At 36.5% G+C, this 23271-nt stretch overlaps 1 protein-coding gene across 1 annotated transcript in view; it reads left to right on the top strand.

The window, feature by feature from the left end:
• Positions 1-4016, top strand: part of LOC149080492 (uncharacterized) — a 137114-nt gene extending 133098 nt beyond the window's left edge. The window contains exon 3 of the mRNA XM_089238660.1: positions 3612-4016. Coding sequence (XP_089094786.1) covers positions 3612-3872 — 261 coding nt within the window. The 3' untranslated portion in view covers positions 3873-4016. The remainder of the gene's footprint in view (positions 1-3611) is intronic.
• Positions 4017-23271: the final 19255 nt, after the last annotated feature.

Raw genomic sequence — 23271 nt, 5'->3', positions numbered from 1 at the left:
AAGAGCACAACTTACGACAACTTTGACATTCATATACCTGAAATCTGCATTAATTGAACATCATTGAATGCAATTTTTACAGGGTGTTCAATCGAAGCGTTGATCAAGTGCTCGCGTGCACGAAATCGGACACGTGCATTGATCACTCTTGGTGCTTCAAGGAGTACCATAGTGCTGGTGAGCATTTCTTTTCCGCAAGTGCAGAGCTTGTGAAAGCTCGGAGTCATGCGCTGCTGCGGCTTTAACCCAACTCTGGGGGGGGGGGGGAAGAAGCTCTGAACGCCGGACGAAATATTAAATAATACGACGAATTCAAACATTTACATGATTTGATTTTTTTGCAGTGTCCCTGAACTTCTAATCAATTGAGCTGATCCGAATGAAAGTAGGTAAGTCAAGGAACCGTAACATTACGTCAAAAATGATCAACAGTTATTGTCATCACACAATATTATTTAAGAAAATAGCAAATTATATTTGATTTTGTATAGCACTTCATTGTACTTCATATGATTTCTGAGAACAGAAAATGTGCGTATAAAAAAGTGTCTTTTTTTTCCACGAATTTATTTAAAAGTACATCCCCTCAGACAAAGACGAGCGGGAAAAAAATGTTTGAGTGGAAAAAAAACGTATTTTTAATCTCTCAAACGAGAAGTTGTAGGGTTGCTTTGTTAGGCGCACACATGGCGTAACAATAGCAGTGAAAAAAAATGGTGTATTTCTCTCTCTTTCTTCCATTAAACTCCCGACATAATATTACGTCAGAAACATTGGAGAGGTTAATAGAACCTCTTACCATTACACTAATTGCAGTTCCCGATTTCAAGTAGAATTAAGGATATCTGTTGTTAAACTTCGCCAGGAAATATATTGGTGCCAACCAACAGTTGTGCCAGAAAAACGCGCAACAAATGGATCAAAAGTAGCGGTCCATCTACGTCAGCTGGTATCGACTTCGACGCGTCATATAACCTCCTTTATTATATAGTCCTGCTCTTAGTTACCGTTTAAAAGAGCATCATGTTATGTATGTAATCAACAAAGATTTTAACCGTTCCGTCCATTGACCAACATTGCTGGCCCTTGGACCATAAATTTGACTTTTCATCAGCGAAAATCGTTCAAAAATGTCCCACACCTTTCACCTTTTGACTTAGATTTTTACGAATCGTACCACGTCTCAAAAATCTCCAAACTCCAACTTAACAAGCACACCACTTTTCTCTAAAACCTGGCAACAGTTTCTACGGGTCTCCATACCACAATAATTTTTTTTCTTTATCATCACTATCACGCTCTCTTCTGAGATTGGCTATGCCATTTTTCCTTCCCCCTCCTCCTCCTCACATGACCAGTTATTCCGAAAGTGTGCAAAGCGAGCAACCTCTGTTACAGGAGATTTTTATCCTTTTTTCTATGCTACAGAAGGAGGAACTTCATATAGTTCTGAAATGCGTCTAGCTGTCGTTTTCACCACATTTTGGGTACCTTGTTGTACATATTCCTCAACAGAATATCATGTTTTTTTTCATATTTTTCATCTTATCCAGTTGAGCGAGTGAACTAAACCCAATAAACCTATGATTAACTTTTTGACCAGAAATAACCAATGCAAACGAACTTTCTGTACTCACCTACAAGGTGTGAATTGAGATGACTCACTCTATGGTGGGCATTTTATATGATACATAGAAGAATAATTTCAGTATATTTTATAAATATGATAACAGGCGAAAATTTAGAAATTGTGAAAGAATATAACTATTTAGGTGTTATTTTTTCATGCTCGGGTTCTCTCCGGAGAAATACTAATCGTGTTGTGGCCAAAGCTATGGTGGCTGAGGGTGGAGTTATTCAAATACTCGGCAAGTCACACAACTCATCTGTTCCTGTGGCATTAAGACTATTTGATTCTTTGTCAAGGTCTGTTATAAATTATGCTGCACCAATGTGGTCACTGGATCACTGGTCATACATTGAAAAAGTGCAAGATTTGTTTCTCCGTAAATTATTCGCAACGTCCAGATATTGCCCCGGCTATATTCTCAGACTTGAATCAACCAGACGTCCAATATCAATTTCTCTTCTAAAAAATACCCTCTTTTTCTGGTACAAAATTTTAATGCTCCCAGGTAACCGACTCCCCAAGATCTGTTACAATGCCCTTTTAAAACGCCCTCCACTGCATAATGGCCGCAACTGGGCTTTCGATATTTTGAATTTGCTATATACAATTGGACTCCCGTTCGTTTGGGATCTACAGGTCGCGCCGGCGGCGCTCAGGAAATACTTTCCTACCATTATTACAAGATACATAGACCTAACAATTCAAAACGATCTTCGTCAATTTTGAGATCAACTAGATACGCTCACTACAATGAAACATTTTTCAGTATTACACCAGAAAATTATCTGTTTTTTAATATACCCATATCCTGGAAACGCTTGATTTTTCAAATTAGGACGGATAATGGTTTTTACGTGTTCCAAGCGGATGTGTCATACTTTGTCCTGGCGAGAACTGCCCTAACTGTAACTATAACTTTAATCATTCCTTTGACATATTATTTTTGAATACCTATTGTTTAATTTGCAGAGAGCTGTCTTGTTAAAATCGTGTATTTTCCGCAATCCAACCAGACAAAACCTAATTTTTAAAATTTCGCACCTCTCTGAATATCAAATTGAAAAACTATTTTATTTTTTTATCGATATTGTGAAGTTCCTGAATTTTCTAAATTGAAGTGTATGTGCGTGCGTGTTATATGTCCTACGACTGGTATTCTAATAATTTGTAATTTATTACTTGTTTATTTTATTTTTTGTATGCCATCCTTGCATTGATCTGGCCCCATAAGCATATAAAATTATTATTATTATATTATTATAAATATGATAACAGACGACATGGCATGGCCCCTTTAATTGCTTCTAAAGATGTTTACATGCGCACGCTATGCGTTGTCCTTGGTTGGCTTGCTGGGATTTCCCATCCATGGGTACGGCTGCCACAAAATATTTCGCCTTGAGCCAAGCAACGTTCACTAGACGAACATCAAACTGATTAGGCTCTGCCGACGATGGATTCTGGGGAGAAGCTTGCGTTACTGGTATCTGGCTCATGAGCTTGAGCTAACACCTTCTATAGCAGAAAGCCTCCGTGCGAAGCTCGTGACGTCACTGAAGTAGTCCATTTCACGTACAGTCATCATTAGATGTACCGAAAAAAAGGTAAAGATTTCGCATACGTCGGACTGCTATATCCAATAGTTACAGGAGAAATGGACGACTTCAGTGACGTCAAAGCTTCGTGCTGAGACTTTCTGCTGTTGAGGGTGTTGCCCGAGCTTCCCAATTTTCCGTCATTTCCACAATAACCTATGGGAATATTGTGTTTGAGGCTCCCCGTAAAATAATTCTCTTTGAGCCCAACCGATATTTTCAATAACAATAATTTAATGCCTCTCTATGCTGCAAATGAATTTAATATATTTTCTTTAAGACGTAACTTTATGACTTCATTTGACTTATGACTACTATTTTATACTGCCCAGTTTACACTGTACATGTCAATGAAAGGTATATAATAGGATTTTCAATCCTTTTAGGCTGCTGTGACCAGAATAAATGGTGTTTTAGTACAGATTCAGAGAACTTGTGACACAGATTGTCAAGACAGTTGTACTGAAAGGGGATTTGGCATAGCATCAAGTGAATGTACATACTGCTGTATCAAAGACCCGAAATGTGGTTGGCAAGATGTAATTAAGAGCTCGACACGATTATTTTCATCATTAGATTCTATTTGTGTATATATGTCATTGTTATGTTGTTACTCAAGTCTAATGTTGAGAATTACTAAGCTTTAAATATGTCACGCACTGGCGTGAAAAACTGAAGCATAATAGGCAAAAAATGGAATATCGAGAAGTACACAACAGAATGTAATAGAACTGTGCGGCGTTATTAATGAAGTGCTACAAAAAAATTCCTTTATGTCGAACTACTCAATAAAAAAATAAATGGAAAAATTATATGGTGGCAATATATATATATATATATACACACTAACATGTATATATTTCAACCAAGCTTGATTTGATGATGTAAACAGGCCAAATCCATTTTTTTCATCGCCAACCGTGCGATATATAGCCATATATCGAATCTATATTAGATTAGCAATATACACGCAAAAAAAAACCACGTTTCCGACTACTTTATTAGCAGGGGCGTAGCCAGAAATTTCGTTCGGGGGGGGGACCACTTTCATTTCGGGGGGGGGACCAAAGTGACAGAACAATGGATTTGGCCATCTTTTTCCCTTTTTTCGGTCATTTTCTCACATTTCGGGGGGGGGGGGACCAGACCCCCAAGTCCCCCCCCCCCTGGCTACGCCCTTGTTTATTAGTAGTATACACCTGTAGGCTGAACTCGTTCGGCGGGTTTTCCTAAGAGTAGAATTTCTGCGCCGTATGCAGCCTGAAAATGCTGATTGGTTAAAAACTTGAAATTCAGGTTTTTTTTGACCAATCACAGTTTTCACGCTGCACGCACTGTAGAAATCTGCTTCTAGAAAAACCCGGCTTAAGGCCAGCAAACGGCTTCGCCCGGGCTCGGACGTCGCTTCGCTCCTCGGCCCGATAAATGGGGCCCCTAACCACGACCTCCTATATAACCGGCCTTTGCGTAGCATTGTGACGTCACTGGAAGTAGTGCTAAACCTCCACCTCCTTAAGCCTAACGATCTGATCAGATACGGCGACGATATTTTTTGAAGTTTTTTTCTCCCTGAAGAATTTGAATCACGTAACCAGTCGGGAAATTTTCTTAAAAGACATCGATATTTTTTTTGAACTATATACACACATTAATGACCCATTTAAAAAAATTCTTTTGCCCTTTCCCATTAGTTATGCACTGCACTATTCACTTTTTTTAAAATTAAACAATGATTTCATAGATCTCTCTCATTGTAGAGAGAGAGAGTCATCTTAATTCCTTAATTTTTTTTCTATTTGAAAAAGAAAAAACCCAATCATTCTGTACAGTAGTATTTCTATAAATATGAGACTTTTTTTTTTAAAAAATCGAGTGTTCCTAAAATTAAACCTTTGCAGAAATATCTTGAAACTTCTGATTTTTGAACTGATGAATGAGAAAAAAAAAGCCTTGTATCTTTTTTACTCCTAAATATTATTTGATAACAATAAAAAACACCATAATAATGTCAAATTGGAAAAGTTTATTTACATGTTTCGAAAAATATTGACTTTATTTCACATGAATATAACATCCTTTCATTGATGTAGGAAAAACAAATCTGTCCACACATGTAATAAATTGAAAAATACACATTTGCTAAATGATTTCAATAATTTGATTTTTCAATGATTTTCAGTAATTTCAAATATATTTTGATTTCAAAAATACGCAAATTTGATTTTAATGTAAGTTGGTGGTTATGAGTAAACAGTACAGTCAAAAATAAATATATTTTTTGTGATCATCTGTGGCGTGTACCAAGTAAGACAGTATGGAACCCCGATAACTCGAAACCCAAAGACTATTGAAAAATAATTATGTTGACTTAAGCAGATGTCAAGTTAGCGAATTTTATTTCATTTTGCTTCAATTTTTAAAATTTTTTTATGTATGTAATATTGTTGAACACACACACCTAATTCTAGACATCATTCACAAATTCATAAAAAAATGTTCATATCTGCAATTTCCTACGAAAAGTTTTTGTATTGGGAATAATCTCAAATTTTAGGTGGAAGGAGCATATATTTTAATTGTTGGAAGATGTTATTTGTGAATGAGCGTTGCAATTGACCAAACAGATAAATTTCCTCCCCTCATTTAAAACATATCAATTTAGCTTTCTCGTGTCTTCTCTCACACTCAAAAATCATTCACACCTGTGGCTGTCATATCAAACGGGTTGAGTTTTCAGGTTCCAAACAGAGAAATAACCCTACTGAAAGGAGTGGAGAGAATTTGACGAATATTAATAAACAAATAGCAAAAACAATGAAAAATACAATTTTCCACATACGAGAGTAATGACGCAAAATTTTTTGAACTGATCAACGCATGGGTGATTTCTGAGTACAAGTTATGGTAATGCAGTTTAAATGATTAGGGGTTAAAAGCGGACGAGACATATGCGGACATGTCGGAAATCGGGACATATGCGGACATTTTATGTTTACCAATAATCAAACGTTACTGGCGAGTAATTCTGGCGAATAATTCTGGCGAATTTTAAGGTACGTTCTCTGGTCGCGATCGGGTCAAAATCGGACATTTTATGTTTACCAATAATTTAACACTTATTGGCGAATGATTCTGGCGATTTTTCGAGCTACATTTTCTAAATGTGTTTAATGGGGGGGGGGGGAATAAGTTCTTGGAAAATTTGAAGAAGAATCAATATATGTCGGCTGCCGACCCCATGGGAGATTGTACTATGAAGAAGAATAAATTGACTGAGAGCTGGGAGGATTAGAGTCAATTGTCGCCTTGTTTTCGTCTGAGAAACGTCGTTTTCTAACATTGCCGTCCGTACCTTCAAATACGACTCTTATCCAGCCCATGGATAAAAAAGTAGTTTTAAAACTTTGAGAGAAGGTTTAAATCAAAGGACTTTTAAGAAGGTGTTTTGCAATAATCTCTGTCTCAGAATTAACAATCGCTGACTTCTGCAAACATAATTTAATAAACTAATACACTACATTCCTCATAATTTTTATCCATGAAGCTTTGCAGCAAGTGGCTTACACAGGGACGCCGTTATCAGACACGGGGCCATCTCAAAAATTTCGAGGCATCAAAAATGTTTAGGACACCCTTAGCCCCGATTTTATATATTTTGTGGGGGGAATCATCATCAGCTGTTATTTCAGAATATGCAGGAATGCTGAGAAATAACCTAACAAAAAATTTTAAATACGCAATGAAATGTAAATAATAAAAATAAATGATAATTCAGTACTTAAAGGTAGTTTCAAATTAGTGAGAGGAAACAATTCCAGAAACTGATGAAAATTTTAGAATTGAGGAATTAAAAATAACTGTAAGAAATGGATCCAACACCAATAAAAATTCAGAATTAATTAGAAAAATAATAACAGAATTGATTTTTTTTAGAATGAACGGAAGAAAAAATTCTAGAATTGATGAAAATTCGGAATTAATGCAAGAAATAATTTAAGAATTGTTGTAAGCCTCCAATAAGTTACCGTGAGTGCGGGGCCCGGTGCAACCGCACCTGCCGCTCACCTCTAAGGGCGGCTTTAGACTTACAGAACCATGAATTCCGTTTGGGACGCATTGTAGCGATTGCTTTTCAGGCAGAAATTTCGAGTGCTTTGACACGTAGACTGCTCGACACTAATTTCATTGCTAAAAACTTTTTAGTGATTTCAGGGTAATTTTGAGTGCTCATTCCGTGTGTGAATCTGGCATTATTTTTTTTCAAACGCTCTAATTTTTAACATAAAGTGAAAACTAAATTTCAGTAGTACTACATAAGCAGCACACAAATCGCATTTAAATCTGCGAGTGGAGTTTACATCACTAGAAAGCTTGAATCAATGGAATGAATCAATTTAATCATGAAAAGTAATCAATACATAAATCGGAAGATAAGTCAATACTGACGGGCCGGACTTGTGCAAGTGTGAAGGTTGGCCGCAACCGGGCGTTAAATGTTAGAGCCGCAAAAACGTGATGAATGAAAATACTTTGATTTGCATTTTAACTTAAAAACTTCGTTTTCAACAAAGCGAATGCATTTAAACCTCGCTACAACGATACTCAATATGACGATAAATTACTCTACAACGATATTTTTTCAAGCCTTGTTTGAAAATGCCTATACTCTAATGATAAACTGTTACCTCTCGACTTAACGATATATAATCCCTACATAATCTACAACGACATTTTTTCTTGGTCTGCAGAGTCGTTGTATCCAGGTTTCGCTGTAGCTTAAAATTTTGTCTAAAACCTTTAAAATTCAGACATCGAACCCTATTCCTCTTGCCTAAGGTTTTCACAAAACCCCTTCCTCCAAGTCAAGTAAAGGATGGAGGTGGATCTAGTGCTCCGGACGATGGGTTGCTAAATTCTTCTTTTAAAATTTAAAAAATTACACGAGGCAGACATACTCGCCCGGCTGAAAGAGTATGAAGTTGAGGTCCTGGATAGGTAATCGGTTCGATTTCTCCGACAGCTCTCAAACCTTTAAATGTCTGGAAGCAGCGGGCAATATCGTTTAAATTTATTGTCGAATAATTTTTTTCTCTGTGACCATGAAATAGTAGTTTGATGTTCATTCTGCCTATGTAAACCTGGCGTGCTCCAGGGTGTTCATGGTTACTCAGGGATTAGGAAACTCCGTTTTCGAGGGCCACAAAATGCTTAAGCCCGTCAACTTACGTAAATTTTGCGCATAAAATTTCGAAATTTCGCAAAAATAAAATTTTCTAAATTGGAGATTTTGCATTTATTCGCAAAAATGAGCAAAACTAACGATACATTTTTCCTTCAGGTTTCATTTTGTAGCGAAGTAATAAAGTACTTAATTAGAAGCTAATATTTCAGTAGTCTCTCCATATCTCCTTCTTTAATAGTACTTACCTCTGTGAGTAGTAACGGCGTTGTAGGTACATAATACAGTCGACTCTCGCTTTACGAAGTTAATTCGTTCCTGAGGTAGGTTGGCAAACCGAAACACATTTGCCCATAGGAATTAATGTAAAAATAGATTCATTCGTTTCTAAGACCCCGAAGATTCCTACAGTGTCAATTTTTACACTTTTTCACGCTCAAGTGAATAACTCGAAACCTATAATAATCATACCGACACTAAAAACACTTTTTTCCAGAGAAAATCCAGACTTTACGAGAAAACGGGCATATATGCTATACATGGGCAAAGCTGTACCCATGTCTAGTCTGATTAATTTCATCTATTAATCTCAATGTCAAAGCTCTCGAAATTTGTGCCTGCAAAGCAATCTGGCTACAATGCGTTCCAAACCGAATTCATGGTTTTATAAGTCACTTGCTGCCAAACTTCATCAATAAGTTCTATGAGCAATGTGGGACATTAAAATGATGTTTCTAGAAATCAGATAGTAGTAATTATATATGTATCAGAGGTTATTGCAAAACGTGTTTCAAAAATTTCTTTGATGATAACCGTCCCAAAATTTGAAATGACAAGCTGATCTATGAGCTGTATAAAAGGTGTCGAATTCGGAGGAATGCATTTAAAAAAATCGAAATGGGGCCGTAGACACTTCAATTTCTCCATTATCATTTCGAATTTAGTCAAATATTTTCCTGCTTGCGTGTTCGTAAACCGAATCAATTTTTGTTGTTGGTAAACCGAATTATACGCAAACCGAGACGTTCGTAAACCGAAGGTTGACTGTGTCAGCATTCTTGCTATTAGCGGGACTACGAAGACTTTGAATAACTGCCTTTGCAAATTATGTAGTAGAATTTCATGTGCATGGTCATCAACAGAAGTATTTTAGATGACTACTGACAGTAGTATGATTCTATTTATCAATGACTTCATACCATGCCATAACGTTGCAAAAAATATTATCTTGGAGAAGCTTTCCAAAGTACAAAATTTGGGTGCAAAGTTGATGTAAGTGTTGTCACGGCGTCAGATAGGCCCAGCATAAAACCACTGTATATGCTGCAGAATTTAATTTGTCGCGTCGAATATCGTGTAAAAAATAAATGTATTTAAACTCTTCTGCTGCTGTCAAATTTTTTTCTGTCTTTTCGAAAAAAATGGCTCTGCGTTCATGAGAAAATTAACTTGATGCGCAAAACGTGCGCGAATGGATATATAGTTTGGTCCTTCTATAAATAGTCAATAACATCCATAATTTTCGGACAGAACTCAGAAACGGAAGGCAACTGAACTCTTAATTCACGAGTTAGAATTCAAAAGCATTTTGCTCTGCAAAATCACGACCTATTTTCGCTTAACATTGTAAATCTTGGAAATTTTGAGTAAAAGTTATAAAAATCAAAATTTTCGTATTTATTCATCTACATCGGCTAATTTCACTTTTATCGCATTTATTCCGTAAATATGAAGATTTTGCTTCCTTAATGATGCTATGAATGCAATAATAGTGAGAATAAGTTACGAAAATAAATGAAAAAACACAAAAGTAAAAATCTGCCGCAAAAAATAGTGATTACAGACTGCATTGGAATGTTGAGAATCTGTACTATCTCAAAACTAGAGTCATTTCGCCAAAACCAACACCAGTTTTGGAATCAGCAGCCCACTAAAACTTAAAACCTTTACCCTAAAACCGTTGAAGTTTCTTTGGTAAACCGATTTTTTTTTTGTCTTGAGTAGTGTTAAATTAGACATTCCCTGTCTCTGCCCCAGTCTGACTTTCTCTCTCTCTGAGGGAATTCGTTTTTAGTTTATTCAAAGTTCTTTATGACTATTTTTCAAAAACGTTATAAGCGGGATCCGAATTGGACAAAAACCGAGACTGTCATGTAAAACCAACAGGTCTATCCACCCTATTTTGTAGGTTAACTATCATTCTCCTTCGACGAAGAAAAAGTTTACCCCCCCCCCCCCCCGCACTCATGAGAAAATCTTCCGTACACTACTGAATGTAATTCGTTGCACACACAATGTACTTAGAGTTCCCGTTTGAACTAGACTGGGACAGAAGGAGTCTTCTCCTGAACTGGGGTCTTCCGTGTACCTATAATAATTAGCTAAAATTTTTCGCAAGCATCTTTATAGTTAATTTACTGTGCCATCAAACAAAAAATATAGCATTCATATATCTGCAAACCATGTCAGTCTCCCTTATAAAGATGTCATGGATCTTCGCAGTCCTAATCTGTAACGAATTAAGTTATTGAATTAATAACAAAGGGGGAGTTGAATTAATAAAAGGGATTAATAACAGGGGAGATTGTGTCTGAATAGGCAGGTCCAAAGAAGAGAAACTAGAAAAATAATTGTTTTAATGTAATTATTATACAGTATGTCATCAAATGGAAGTAAGTTCCTTATCGCCGTTAACTGCTCATGTTTCAAATGCCGCTACACAAGTAGAACGCGGATGGGGGGGGGGGGCTCCAGCTTTGTGAACCAGGATATAAACGTAGTATTTTCTTAACATTTTTTATTATATTTACCTTTAAATCAATATAGCCCCCCCCCCCCACTCTCGAAAGTCGTTTTCTATCGTTTTTCGGATAATCCGAGTCGGTGCTGTGGGTTCTGAGCACCCATGGTAATTTTTGGCATGCATCCGACACCTGCAGAATCGATCAGAAAGCAAATTTATTTGTTTAAAACAAAGATGAGTACCTACTGGTTCAAAACACTTCCGAAGCTCCTGATCTTAGTCCTTGGTAATTTGAGGTAGTCTCGGTGCCATTCACCCCAGATTTTCGACCAGTGACCCCAGTAATTTTTCTCAAACGATTGAATATAAGCAAAGGGTGTCCGTCCTCCACCGGTCCACATTCCTCTGGAGCATTTGAAATAAATTTCTTAGTAAATGTAGTTATTCGTGCTCTTTACCCATTTTCGGACAAGTGTAACTAATGATTGTTCATCAATAAGAGCTGCAATGTGGATCAAGTTATCAAGCATAATCAAGAACAATAAAAAATCCTGGACCACAAAACGGGTAAGTTTATTTAAACGTGGGACGTATGATCACACTTATTTTTTCTTCAATAAGGTGGAAGCTAGCATGAATTACGCAAGTTCCATTAACTGAAGGTTGTACCTAGACCAGATACGTATTGAGCTCCTGAATGAGACAAAGAACATCTAGAGAGGAAAAATAAGAAAATAAGTCGTAAATTTTATGATACATTACTATATTTTTACTTTCTCGATTAACATGGCTTTATAAAATTTTCCATGGTCAGTACAACATAGATACTTCTGGTGTCTTGGCCAAACCATCCTACATCTCTAGAAGACTCGACCATTCCCTTATAATAAAATCAATTTCTGCTTCCACTGACTGCTTTAAATACAGCTTCTTTCCTCATACCATTGGTGAATGGAACAAACTCCCATGCTCTATTGTTGAATCTCCCTCTATCACTAGTTTTTTATCCAATATCAAACATTATCTTTGTCATTCTCAATCGCATCCTCTTGTATAGGCCCAAGGGCCAACAATATTGTACAAATAAATATATAGTTGGGAGTAAATAGTGGCTGAGACATTTTCTTGATTAAAGACGTAAAACTGGTAACGCGTGTTGAAAAGGAAATTGATTCCATAAGTAATATTGAAATACAACACATCATCGTTAAATTTGATTGTCATTATCTTGGCAATAAAAAATCTTTCAATATTTATTTAAATAATAAATAGTATAACTAAAATTCAATGTCAATCATTTGAAATTACAAATAATTTTATTTTCAATTAAAAACCCCAATTTTATTTATGATTGTGTTGAATTTTAAGAAAATACATACTCGGCCGCCGAGTATTCGGTTATTCGCTCAAAATCACTATTCGTCCCATCCTTAATAAGACAGTAATAGAATTTCAATTCTGAATCAATTAAGCATGAAGATCGCATGTATCTACTTGATATCTATCATTTCGATTCATTATGCTCAACTCAAAGATTTTTTAGTAGACCACCTATTATATGCAAATGCATAAATATTATATAATACAGTGGATCCCGCTTATAACGTTTTCCAAAAAACTGTCATGGAAAACGTTGTAAGCGAGAACCGCTTTAAATGGGAAATCTTAATGAGAATTACAGTCGATTCTGCTTACATAGTTTTCCCGCTTAGTACGACTTATTCTGGTGTTTCCAACTCACTAATTCGCTCTAAGATTTTCCATTTAAAACATTTCCCCGCTTACAATGTTTTTGCGACAGGTTTTTTGAAAAAAAAGTTTATAAGCGGGATCCACTGTATTTAGAGTTGAGACCACAGAAATAAGTCGTACTAAGCGGGAACGTTAAAAACGGGATTGACTGTAATCGGAATAAGTGTGTGTGTGTGTACACAGTTTTAGATCACTTCATTAGAATAAAATCTTTTTTTAATGTTTCTGTCGAACTAGTTCACATGTTTTCTATATTATCATATTTCTATCCACGTGTGACATCTGAGTTGCCGTGATTTTTATTGATTAAATTTAGTTCAGTTGATGTAGTTATTTTTCTTTTCCCACGATATATCTTGCATGTACGATCAATCGATATCGTTTATGTATATGATCGTATAAGTGCTCATTAATTTATGTATGATTTTAATAATTTTCCCTCTTATGAAACAATCAACTTCCTTTGGTTTGACAATGCCGTAGTCCACGCACTGTGCTGACAATACTCAGGCGAGATTAGTTGTAGAGACCCTTCCTAGGATAGAAATCCCTCGGGATAAGGACTTATGATCACCTCCGCGCCGAGCTCGGTAATAATAATGACAATAGTTCTACTGAAGCTATATATTATTGTAGTGTTAGGTATGTCGGCGCTTTTTTTTTACGTGTAGCAATCCATCACTTGTCAGTGGTTCAAAGAGGACGGGTATTTTTTTAACTTGTTCTGGCGACTGGTAGACGACTCACGTCTTTCATTGTTCAAATTTCATCAAAAGTTTCTCTGCATGTCTTTATAATGTCCATCAAAGAGAAAATCGCTACTTAGCAGCTTGGTGAAAAAATTAGGGATAAACCGCCAACATCGCCGGCTCGGCAAAATTTGTCCGATTTTGACCCGGCTTCTTGTTGTATCCATTTTGTCGCCATTTAACAGGTTGGAGAAACAAATGGGAGATACAGTGCCAACATCGAGGGCGCGGCAAAATTTGTCCGATTTTGACCCTATTTCCATGTTGTCCGCATATGTCCCGTCCGATTTTGACTCGCTACCGTTTAAATCGTAGTCGACTTAAGTGGGATATGGTTCTCATGTATCAAATTGCAATATTTTCCCCAATGAATCGAATATTGTGGCAACCATATAAATAATAAACGGCGAGTTATCAAAGTTGCACTGTACTAAATTTAACGCTTTAAAATACTCATGTTGCGATACAAAAAAACAAGTTAGTGAATAAAATTGGAGGTTGATGTCTCCTTTCCAAATCACAGTAATGTTATATGAAGACATGTTTGCATTTAACGATTATTTTTTTAAATCATTTTTGTCATAACAGACTGTTCCGAATTATATCTGCACCATATTAAAAAAAAACCCTACTTGGAAAGTATGAACAAGTAATAATCCTTTGCCTGATAGGCATAATTGAAAAGAAACCAACGATAAAGGCAAAGCTATGATTCAAGCGAAAGCATTGATTTTTTTTCTAGATTTTTAGGGAGGGTCATGATTTTTTTTCTCACTCTGAAACTGAGTTCCTCACTCAAAATCTGAAAATTTTCATAAAACATTAGAAATGCATGGCTTTTCCTTATTGTTTACCTTCATCGTTGGTCACCTCTTCGAATATTTAGAAAGTTTTTGCATTTTTCTATTACCTTTCACTTGGCATTTTTTCCTTTCTGTTTCAAATTCATCATGTCATTTTTTTTATAGAAATTATTTGAGAATGCATCAGTAATAAAACATATGTACTCATATACATACATGACCTCATGGTGTTATCCATAAATGTTTTTCACATCTTTCTGATAGAAAAATTTCCCTTTCAATCAATAAATTGCATATACACATTTCAAACTCCTACCGGTTTCATATTCTTTTTCTCTCTGGCTTGTTTTGAAGTGTGGAACAGCGAAACGCGAGAGTCCCAGTGTACAAAAACACATGGAAGAACCATCTGAATTGACCATAGTAAAAAAATTTGTGACCTGACTCGATGGATATGAAAGGGCAACTCCCTGGCAACCTAGCAATCATGAACATACTCCTACCCTGTAATAATTGTTGTAATTATTACATACAGAGTAACAAGAGAAACCCAATTATCTTAAGTCTGCTTCTAAAGGCTCTTGGAAGTCTTTACAGCGTGACTACACAACTATCTCTGGCAAATTGGCAGTAAAATTCGAGCAAACTGTCAGAGTATTACACTTGATCTTTGAAAGGCATCACCGATGGTTGAAGTGATTCGACCGTGGTACATCATTGAGACAGTTTCTCGAGACCTTACTGTATCCATAGATTTGCCGATCAGGAAGCTTGTTGAATTGGTTGATGGAGGATAGATAATGTTGTCATGACCGTGTTTGGTGCTGAGCAGATAATGAAATCAGGAACGCTTCCTCAGGGTTCATAATAGCTTGTTGAGAATCTGGCTTGAAATGTGGTTTACATACCTGTAAGATGAGAGAGAAGAGCCCTTATAAAAATTTATGGCATTAAATCAATCAATTTTAAAAAAATAAAATTTGATACAATTTTATTTTATGATTACAATTTTTTTTCTCTCTACTATCAAAAGATTTCCTACTTGTAGGTACATCTTGAGACAATAAGTTTTCTAAAAAATATTTTTGAAAATATCTAAGCATAAAAAAAGTAAAACTGTTTCATAATATTCACAATGTTGAAAGTATATGACAAATTTTCATAATGATTAAGTTCTTTAAAAAAAATTAGAAATTAAGAAAGGAAAAAAAATTCCCAAGGTGAACAATTCTACGTTATTAATGCATGCCTAATTTTCATCGAGTTCATTGCCAGTAAGAAATTGAACTAATGTTAACTTTTTAAAATTATGAAAAGATAAAATAAGAAAAATTGTTCAAATGGACAAAAAATTAAGTGATATGATCTAAACACAAATACTGTACCTCATCTGTTCAATTTTGAACAATGATCAGTTTTTAATTATTGGAGTTAGATTAACAAAACAGCAACAGAAAAAAAAAAGTTAAACTTTCATTTGTATCGAAGTTTGTTGATGCGGAAAAAAAATATATACCATATTGATATATCAAAAAAATCAGCGATTTGCACTTCATGATTAAATTTCGACATGGAATAGCCTTCAACATTATCATAAAACTAGTGGACTAATGCTCTTATAACCAGAAAAATTCAAGAAAATTTCAATAAATAATACAAGAACGTTCTGTAATTTTGAAAACCTTTCGATGGCATGTTATTTCTCGGCATCTGAGCACGGCGACTTTTGGATCATTCCTTCAATTTAATTTATAATTCGGCACAACTATCGTGAATGGCACGAGAAATATATAAAAATACAAATTCGAAAAAACTGAGAGTTAAAATAAAATTATAAAAACACGTGCGAAGCAGAGATGAAGAACAAAGAAACGCGTTCAATCGTGCTTCGCTGAGTAGGGTCATGGAGGAACGATAGCACTACTCTTGCTGACGTCACAGCATTCCTGATCACGTGTGCAGAGGCCGGTTATCTAGGTGGTCATGCCCTGACCCTGAACATATGGACTCTGTTTTCACCAAAACCGGAAACATCAGTAATTCACTAAGCATATTAGCATGTTTTTGACAGGCCCATTTTTGACTGACGTTACATTTGCACCACGTTTTGTTTAAAAAATGTTTTTAATTAATTTTTATTCAAATTTTTGTATGACATTAATATTTTTTGAACTTGAAAGGTTCAATGAGTGTCATAGTATTTTTTTAAATTTTGTTTGCAAAAAGAAATGTAATTTTTTATGGTTTGTCAAAAATTAATTTTTTGGAAATTTTGTCTTCATTCTCCATCTGGAATTTTTTTTCTCATGAACATGAACAGAAATAAATAAAAAAAAATATTTTTTCTTTAATTTTTTTCTCGCGTTATACAGGAGGTTTACCAATTTCATAATCACTAATTATTTTAATAAAATTAAGTTAATTAAATTATATTAATTAAAAATTTACCAATTTTAAATTTATATTAATTACAAGGGAAAGCATGCTAAATTAATATCCAATTTTCTGAAACTTCTCAAATGTGTTATTTAAGTTATTTGAGTAACCAGTTATCATATACACTCATTGCCATAAAAATTTGCGCACCAAGAAATAATTAAGGGATCGAAACGAAAGTTGGCCTGAAGGTACATGTCGGGCAGATATGCAAATGATTAGAAATGCAGCGTGATTGCGCATTGCGTAATGCCACTAGAGGGCGTTGAACTTCGTTCTCCTTGGAGTATAAAACAGGTAAGCAGAGCTTGCTGGAGTGTATTTAATCGTTTGCAAAGGAAATGCTGAGGTAGACATGCCGTTACGCCGCCGTCGAAGACCATATGAGCAGTTGTCAGAGTTCGATAGGGGAAGAAGCTGGGTGGTCAGCTCGGCGAGTAGCTCGTCAACTAGGCCGTTCTGATTTTACTGTGAGGAGGTGTTGGGACCAGTGGACAGAAGAGACGTCATTTACACGGCGACCAGGTTCAGGACGCCCTCGACAGACCAGTCGTCGAGAAGACCGTCACATCATCCGAAACGCATGCGTAGAGCCAACTGCCTCATTGGCCGCTATCCAGACACAGGCAGCAGCTTCACTACGCGCCCCTGTGTCTTCCCGAACCATCGCAAGGCGCCTGGCTGAAGAGCATCTGGTATCGCGGCGCCCATTACGTGTGCTGCCAATGACACCCACCCACCAACGCCTCCGTTTGAAGTGGTGTCGAGCACGACGGGATTGGACTGCAACGAAATGGAACCAGGTCGTCTTCAGCGACGAATCGAGATTCGACTTAAGCAGTGATGACAATCGTGTTCGTGTGTGGAGGCCCCGTGGTGAACGCTTCAATCCTGCCTTCGCTTAACAGCGACACACCGCTCCCACAGCTGGTGTCATGGTAGGGGGTGCCATTGCTTACGATACACGGTCACCCCTAATATTGATCCATGGCATAATGTACGTCCATAACATCCTTCAGCCACATGTGTTACCACTCATGGCAGGGCTCCCAGGAGCCATTTTTCAACAAGACAATGCTAGTCCACACACAGCAAGGATGTCACAAGACTGCCTGCGCCACATTACCACCCTTCCCTGGCCTGCTCTATCCCTAGATTTGTCACCAATCGAGCATATCTGGGATCATTTGGGACAGCAAGTTGGACACCCTACGAGGTTGGTCGAACTAGAGACGCATTTACAGCAACTGTGGAACGAGATGTCTCAGGACATCATACGGAACTTGTGTGCCTCAATGCCCGCTCGTATCGCATCGTGCATTCGCGCTAGAGGGGGGTCCAACAGAGTACTAAAACTTCTGTTCATCTGTACTTTTTTCTGCAATAAATGATCCTTTTTCTTGGATTTTCTAATCACTTACTTATATCAAAGTAGTACTTACATGTGTAAAATTTCGTTTCATTTTGACGACTTTTTCTGGGTGCGCAAATTTTTATGGCAATGAGTGTATATAAAAAAAATTGTGCAATTTGGTCATGAATTTCAGCGGAATTGATTCAGAAATTAAAATTTCCGATATAAAACTAAAGACGAGCACCAGAACTACCACCAGAAACAGCACAACACTAATGAAGACTGACGAAAAATTTTTCAAAAACAATTTTATATAGATCTTTTATAGTGTAATGTGGTCCCTTTCCTTTATAAATAAATTTGAATATAAAATTTATAAAAGATTTCTGTCAAATTTTATAAAAGTTTGATAAAATCCCTTTTATAAAAATCGAAAAATCCAACCAATAAAGCTCATAAGTTACATTGGAGCAAATGCAACCGATAATCTTATTGGTTGAATTTTTCAAGTTTTATAAAAGGATTTTTAGAAAACTTTTATAGTGTAATACCAGCTTAACAAACACTTTTAATATGCGACTTTTTAGCACGAAAATTCAATACTGCTAGTCTGTAATTCATATTTTGGCAATTGCACGAATTCATTACAAAATTACGGCAGTTCCTCAAAGTGAGCGTCGCGACTCCTAGAAGCGTCGTGAGAAGCTATTGACCACTGATGTTTACGTCTGTTCGTATCGGTTCTTTTATAAATGCACTACAGCTACTAACTACTATACTTTTCCTGACTAGAAGCTAGGGTAAAGGGAGCAGCGGGTGACAACCACTGCATACGCGATGACGATAAATGCCATTATTCATAAAAAATTGCATACAAAAAGATCATGGCCGTAGTTGAATGAACAGTGTGCTAAAATTATGCTTCTTCCCACCCAAATCCTGCTGCAGGACACCGAGGCTAGGCTCTGTGGCGGGCCGCTGCTGTATTGAATTTATAAGGGAAAAAAAGGTGAGAATCGTCTCGGGGCCCTGAAACAACGCCATCTATAGCTGTAGTTATAGGAGGTGTTGCCTGCGTGTGCGTGTGTGAACCAGAACACTGATACCGGCCGCACCTTTGTGGAGGTCCGTAGCTCCAATAATAATCTAGTCATCGGCGAAACCGGTCCCAGGGGGAAGCTGGATTCTGGGGAATGTGTTGAAATCTGCGAGAGTAGGCTTCTGGAATGTGTAGCGAATGTATGTAGTCCGAAATTGGCCGATCGACCCGGCCAATGTCCAAATTTCGGACATTGGCCAGTGATTCTTCGCCAAAGTCCGAAACAAGAGCCGTAATTCCAGGTCATCGCCAAGTTGGAAAATTTTATGGTTACTATGAATGAGAAATTTCTTTAAGGCTACTGACCACGTTAAAATGGTCATTTTTTTCAAAATTCTTATCTGCTAGGGCTTTAAACCCCATTTTAGACCGCCACATACGCACATGTGAATTATAAAATTATAATTCACAAATTTAATTTTTTATGTTTGCAATATTTTGTTTACGTTTATAGTAATATTTTAAAACTTTACTATAATTTTTTTTTTTAATTTTTAACCCTCCTTATACCACCCTGTTGCAGGAAAACATTGATGCAAAAAAATAGAAAATTCGTCACTACATCTTTCAATTTTTGTGTGTGGATTTTTAACTTCACTTCCGGGGACGATGGGCTGAATAAGTTTGGGAAACACTGGTGTAGACCAAACCAAGAATGATCCGTGTAATGCCCATTCCTATTGCTGTGGGGTCTAAAAAAAGGGGATCTCGAGACCCAGGGCCGCAACTAGTGGGGGAGCATGCGGGTCTGATGCACCGGGCGCTGGACCGAAGGGCAGAGCAGTCTTAAGAGCATCATGGGCCCCCGGGCCAAGTGGTTTTTCTGAGGCCCTACCTGGTAAATTCTAGAAAATTTCAACAGGATCTCATTTTTGTGAGGCCCCTCTTTTCTTGAGGCCCCGGGCCGTGCACGGGTGGGCCCATGCGTTAAGACGGCACTGCGGGAGGGGAGGCGCAAGTTTAATCTTTTAGCCACCAAACAGTTTCTTTTTTCAGCCATATTGTGCTCAGAAATAAATACATTTTTGATAAACTATTTTGTATTCAAATCAGCAGTCGAAACTGGTAAGAGTATTAAATTTATTAATTTATGCAATTTTTTTTAATTACAGCGAAAAAAATGGCATTTTTACTTAAAGCTGGCTTTTTTCCGAATAACTAACTGAACTGAAAAGTATCAATATCAAGACGTATCGACAGTTCCGAACGGTCCATTTCCGCACATAGGGAATTTGGACCGATTCCGCACAGACCATTTCAGCACTTGCGAAAACTAAAGGATCTTCTCGTCTTTCTCTTTCTCTGCTTTTCTTCCTCTGTCTCTTCCTTCTTTTCTTCCCTACCATAAATAGACTGAAGTTATAAGGGGGTTGTATCCTCATGCAATTGTGCCAGTGAAATCATCTTTCACTCGTTGTTTTTCAACTAATTTCTCATAATTTTAAACAAATATAGCAAATATATAAGAAAACAACCTTTAATGGTGAATACATCATTATTGTATATGCTAAGATGTACATTCACTATTTTTTACTCTAGATCAGAACAACAGAAAAAACTCCAAATCACAACGCTTTTTTCTGAGGCTTGCACAGTAGGTGCAGTAAAATATCTTACGAACTTTTTCTACGCAGTGTACACATGAAATTAATTCTTCAATAGGCAGAAGAGCCTGTATCCGCTTACGGCAATATCCATAGCATTGCTTTCAAATTTGACACATGAACACAATTCTCTTCAAATCGAGATGAGTTCTATTGTATGGCAGAAAACTTCAAACATTTCTAAATCTGAAAAACATTTACTATATTAATCTGTACATGTACCTCTGAAACTGAAAATTTCACTGATATTTTAGGGGTTTTGCTTTGCTTGCAAAATTTTTATAACAGACTCCGGCGGTGCGCTAGTCCAGCTGGTCCAGCAATCCGGTGTTTTTAGGTGTGGTTTCTTCGCGCACAGATGAGGAAATCATGTCACTGCATGTCTTCGCAAAAAATTTTACATTATTTAACTTCTTCAATTAACTTCCAGTATTCGGGCGATTTCGGTAATCCGGAACGCTCCGGTCTGATATATGTCGGATTAACGAGAGTCTACTGTATTTCAGTCTACAATATATAGGATATATCTACAAAAATTTGAAATACATCCATTAACGAAACTTGAACGGTTCGGTAGTCGAACACGATGTCGCACCAAGGATCGAGAACTCTTGAGCTTCGGCGAGCATCATGACGCTCGCGTGAAAAATAATGTAGATGGTTGCTGTACAGTCATTATTGCACGCTTGTCACCATCACGTTTGCTGTAGATTTATAGTATTTGCTAGTTAGAAAGGCCGAAATGGTCTTAAAATCTTCAAGAAATTTTTCGCAGATGGGACTTTTAAAAGTTGTAGTAAGCAGTGTTATCAGTTGTATACATTTATGCAGACATAAGTAGGAATGATGAAGTCATAATAGTGCCTATAGTTTTTGCTTTGCTTGAAAAAAAAAAGAAAATACTTATGCAAAGCTATTTACTGTTTTAAAAGGGGCCAGATGGGGGGAAATCCTCAGTCAGTGATGTAGAATTTGAAATTGCATCAATAAAAGCTCTAGACAGACTCTTCCCATTAACCAAAATTTTCGGATGCAATTTCCATTTCAACCAATGTCTATGGCGGCACGTACGTCAATTAGGGTTGGTAAATGATAACAAGAGCAATGATGAAGTATGTGTTATTACATGTAGTATGTTATTATTTGAAGTATGTTATTACATGTGCGTATGTGTGCAGCATTAGCACATCTACCATTAGAAGATGTAGATGACGGGTGTGTGAGGCTATATCCAGGAAAACTCTCCTCAACACCCAAAATTGCAAGAATTTTATGACTACTTTGTAAAAGAGTGGTTCGAAAATTTGGTGTTGAAAATCAATATTTGGAATTGTAATAAAAGAAAACACAGAACACACAAACAACGCCTTAGAAGGATGGCATAACAGATTCAATTCCAAATTGAGTAAACCAAATCTAAAGATCAGAATGCTGATACTAGGTATGAAAGAGGAATCTAAATACAGTGACTTCTACATGAGTCGAGCACGAAAGATATCAAAAAAGTCCCTAGCTTACATTGAAAAATTGGAGTAAACTTTTACAACAGAATTTTAGTATGCGTTTTAACATCTATAACCGGGAAATAAAAAAATATTCAAGGAAAAAATGATTACAATACTTCATAGCTAATTAGATTTTATTAATCATGTTTCTCTTCAACCGAAATATTCTTTATGCTTTCTCATTATAGCACAGAATAATTTTCGAATTAATAAACGAAATATTTTGCAGGCAAATTTACGGTCATTATTTAATCATTATTTCTTATTTGGAGCTCTGCTTTTTCTCCTGCATCATGTAAATGTGCTTTCGAAAAAATTTAAAGCAAGGTTTTTTCAGGCGAGAAATTAAAAATTTTGCATTTCACACTATTTTCAATTATAATATTTATGTTGAGGATTCAAATTCATGCTATACGCTAAATAAATAAGGGTGTTAAATTTTAGGACGTAACCTTCAAACGATTTATTCCAGATTAAATGGATGGAGCGACAAAACTGTTCATTTGAAGGAAAAAAAGTGTTTTTATTTAAGGGATTTATTTTACGAGTTAATCCTAATGTGCTAAAATGTGCATTCAACATGGCTGATGTCCAGTTGGACAAGCTATTTTAGGAAGATTTGTTTTTCATGTGGCCTCTCTCCTGCCAACGACTGGGACATCGTGTGGGCTGGATCAAACAAAGCATAATATTTAACACACACATGTAGAAACGTATAAGTATTATATCAAATATTCCTGCACAGGTTAAGGTGAAAGTGAAATTTCGGTAATTATATACAAAGGCCACGACAGGCAAATTTTCCCGAAGAGGTGGCTGCAA

This window comes from Pholcus phalangioides, unplaced genomic scaffold (genome assembly GCF_987345545.1).
Source record: "Pholcus phalangioides strain wild (caught in Gottingen) unplaced genomic scaffold, Ppha-v1.0 ptg000011l_1, whole genome shotgun sequence".
Lineage (NCBI taxonomy): Eukaryota > Metazoa > Arthropoda > Arachnida > Araneae > Pholcidae > Pholcus > Pholcus phalangioides.
This window is presented reverse-complemented; position numbering and strand designations above follow the sequence as displayed.